At 37.8% G+C, this 3,719-nt stretch overlaps 1 protein-coding gene across 3 annotated transcripts in view; it reads left to right on the top strand.

Moving 5' to 3' along the window:
- atad1a (ATPase family AAA domain containing 1a) overlaps nt 1–3,719 on the top strand; it is an 18,862-nt gene that overhangs the window by 8,338 nt on the left and 6,805 nt on the right. For all 3 annotated transcript variants that reach the window (XM_014022973.1, XM_014022975.1, XM_014022974.1), the window contains exons 6-9: nt 399–505; nt 599–688; nt 1,016–1,066; nt 1,251–1,423. In XM_014022973.1, coding sequence (XP_013878427.1) covers nt 399–505; nt 599–688; nt 1,016–1,066; nt 1,251–1,423 — 421 coding nt within the window. The remainder of the gene's footprint in view (nt 1–398; nt 506–598; nt 689–1,015; nt 1,067–1,250; nt 1,424–3,719) is intronic.

The raw sequence follows: 3,719 nt of genomic DNA, 5'->3' as shown, positions 1-3,719 counted from the left end.
GCGTAATACTTTCAGTTAAGAGAACAATAAATCAAATAAGAGAAGATTCTTCTGTTTTTATCTGGTTTAGAAGGAAAGTGGCCTTGGGTGGCCTAAATACAGTTCTAAGTGGAACAGAGTTTTTGTCCATTAGAAGGCCCATCAGAGGACTGAGAGTCCAAGATAGTTCCTTGATAATTTGACTCGAGGTGACCCCTACAATGTAATGAAACTGAATAATAGTTTTCAAAGCACCATCAAATCCCAAGTATTGGTTTAAAATTACAGATTATAAGTGAGGATTTTAGTTACCTTGTTACAGACAGCTGCTCAGGCATTTCTGTGTGGGACCGGACTTTTCAGAGTTGGAAGATGTCGGCTTTGAGTGTCTTGGTTTTTTTTTTTTTTTAATGTCTCAGAGTCATTTTTGAGAAATCGATCAAGCCTGGACCACGAAGCCACGGCCATGATGAAGGCCCAGTTCATGAGTCTGTGGGATGGACTGGACACCTCTGCAACCACCCAGGTAGCATACACACAGCTGTTTCCCAGAGAGTGAAGTACCTACCAGAACAAACCCATGGGTTATTGATCATGTGGTGATATTATTTTATTTTAGGTGATGGTGATGGGCGCTACCAACAGGCCGCAGGACATGGATCCAGCAATCCTGCGCAGGATGCCGGCCACATTTCATGTTGGCCTGCCAGTAAGCTGTGTACACACTGAATACATTCTTCCTAAGAGATTACAAACATTACTTGATACAACCCCAATTCCAATGAAGTTGGGATGTTGTGTAAAACAAAAATAAAAGCAATATGTTGATTTGCAAATCCTTTGTTGTTGAAAAAAGCTCTTTTTACAGATTTGTGAAAAGACTTTACCTCAACAGTGTGACATAAAGGCAGTTTTATGATCTTTAATCAAAACCTACTGGCAATTTCTTGCCACTTAATTGACTGCTCTGTATTATTTTGTTAAATAATCAGATTTTAGAAATCTAATAGTCATGTTTGTGCTGCTGTCTTTCCAGAACACGAGGCAAAGAGAAGACATCCTGAGGTTGATTTTAGCAGGAGAAAATGTAAGCTGTGACTTTGTCTCCCCCTTGTCAGCTGTAGACAACACTGCTCAGTTTTCTGCCCTGCTGACTCGTTCTGTCGTCACTCATCAGCTGTTGGCTCTTTATTGGCTGCCAACACCACCAAAACGTGGTGACAACAAAATCTGTGTACTAGTTTGTCACTGATGTCTGCGTTTCTTCACAGCTGAGTAATGCTGTTAACCTGAAGGAGATTGCTGAGAGAACAGAGACTTACTCCGGCAGTGACCTCCGAGAGCTTTGCCGTGACGCTGCAATGTACCGGGTCCGGGACTACGTCCGCAAGGAACAGATGAGGCAGATTGTGCAGCAGCTGCAGGACTGCCAGGAGGAGGAAAGGTAGGACAGCTTCAAACGCACGACAATTGAATTTTGTTTCATTTTTCTCTGTTTTTGCACAAATATTCAGTCTTACATAAATAAAACATGACTATAACACATGCACATATTGCACAAAATCAGTTCAAACTGTTTATTAAATCAATTTGAAACTCTTTGAAAAGGTAAACACTGGTTAATAAATTGGGAGTCTAGACACGAGTGGATCAGCCTTGTTTGAAACAACATAACTACATTTTGGATCCGAATCATGTAAAAACCTAAAGACAACAATTACTCTACTCAAATACAGTTCTATATTTTTAACCGTAAGGTAAGTATAAGTGTAAAATAAACAAAGGTGGTATTTTTTCTGGGTTGTGTCTGGGAGGCCAGTAAGGACTGCAACACAGAACTTAACCTAAAATAAAAGCCTGAATAAATTTGGACATACTGTGTGACCCGTGACATCAAACCAAGGATTAAGTCATGAGTAGCTTTGCGAGAGAACAGGTGGTTTTACTGCACTGGTTGAAAAATGAATAAGGATTGAATGTTGTCTAAATATCACAAATAAATACTTTTATCTGTGGGTCCCTTTTAAGAAAATGTCAAACATATAATCCTAAAGAAAGTTTTGAATCAGTTTTTATGAACAGTGTCAACAACTAACAAAGATTTTTGGGCAGATAAGCACTACAATTTCACTGCTTTGCCTGCAAACTGCTTTTATTACCAGCTGGGAAATCCCTATATCATCATATGGTTTGAGGTTTCCTCTTTCAAATACTCACCAAGATGATTTAATTTGGATGCTCAAAAATTGGGATTCTGAATGATTCCTCAGATGTTTTCCTGATTATAAAGACAAATCAAGCCATATCTGTTGAAAAGCTCATGATATCAGGATGATTTAAGTATCAAAATGGAGCTAAAAAAAAGGCAGGAATCTGAAAATGTGCTTAGTTTTGACTAAATCTGACTTGTGTGACATGTTGCATACATTATGGGTGCTTTCAAAACACCCATAATGATGATATATGGCCTTTGAAATGTAGAATTATATCAGTGTTTTAAATGGTTGTGTTTGTCATCTAAAGCTCATACCTTTGCTAGAACTACACTAAATACAAAAAAACTGGACTAATTAGAAAGGACTAGTGTTTGAAGGAATGCATGTTTTCTGTCACTGTTCATGCTAAGGTTTTAGCTCGTTGGAAAAAAATCTTGAAGGGTTTTGTATTTTGTTAGTCAAAAAGCAGGACAGAAACAAGTTTCTGTTATTCAGGAAGGTCAGCTGTATGGAAATTTTAATCATAAAACTAATTCAGATTTCAAAGGGACTCCCTGCAAACACAACAGTCAGCAGTTCTCTGAGTCTTTGAGTCAGATAGATCTGGTTAACTTTGAAAACATTAAATTATTTTACAAAGCTTTTATAAAATTATCTGATCATTCAAGCCATTTCTCTGCTGGTGCTAGACAACAGTTAAAACTTCTGTTTTGCAAAGTATTAATGTTAAAAAATGTTTCTTTTTTAAAACACTGTGTTCTATTATGATGCCAAGCAGCAGCATGTGTTGTCACGTGAGTACTCAGAGTTACTGCTAATGTTCATCCTTAATGTGATGCACACGGGTCATCTTATGGTCTTTGGAAAATTACTCAGAAAACAAAATTATCATAAAGAACATCTACTTTATGTGAATAAAATATATTCAGACTAACTTATTAATTCAATTACATTCAATTCTTTTTATTTATATAGCACCAAATCACAGCAAACGTTGTCTCAGGGCACTTTACACAAAACAATAAATCTGAAGAAGCCAGCAGATTGTGCTGAATCTTCGCTTTGTCACAGTTTCCCATCATGAGCATCATATTGGTGACAGTGGAGAGGTAAAACTCCCTTTAACAGGAAGAAACCTCCAGCAGAACCAGGCTCAGGACAGGCGGCCATCTGGCTCGACCAGCTGGTCTGGAAGACAGGAAAGAGACAAACACAGAAGAACTGGTCCAGGACTGGTTCAGGTGTATGTTCCTCTGGAAGTGAGACAAAGAAAATACATTATTGATAGAAGTAATTAAAACAACCATGTAGAGAAGAGAGACTAAAGACAACAGCAGAGTGAGGAAATGTGCTCAGTTTGTGCTCCAGCAGTCTAAGTCTATAGCAGCAGAAATGAAGAATAATTCAGGAAACTTAAAGGTGCAGTATGTAACTTTTCTAAAAATGTATTTTTTACATATTTGTTCACTCTGTCACTATCTCCTGACAGATTGATATTAGACAGGTAAGCTATGGAGGAAAAAA

The sequence above is a fragment of the Austrofundulus limnaeus genome, unplaced genomic scaffold (genome assembly GCF_001266775.1).
Source record: "Austrofundulus limnaeus strain Quisiro unplaced genomic scaffold, Austrofundulus_limnaeus-1.0 Scaffold352, whole genome shotgun sequence".
Classification (NCBI taxonomy): domain Eukaryota; kingdom Metazoa; phylum Chordata; class Actinopteri; order Cyprinodontiformes; family Rivulidae; genus Austrofundulus; species Austrofundulus limnaeus.
Note: the sequence above shows the minus strand (reverse complement) of the source record. Positions and strands in the feature narration are given on the sequence as shown.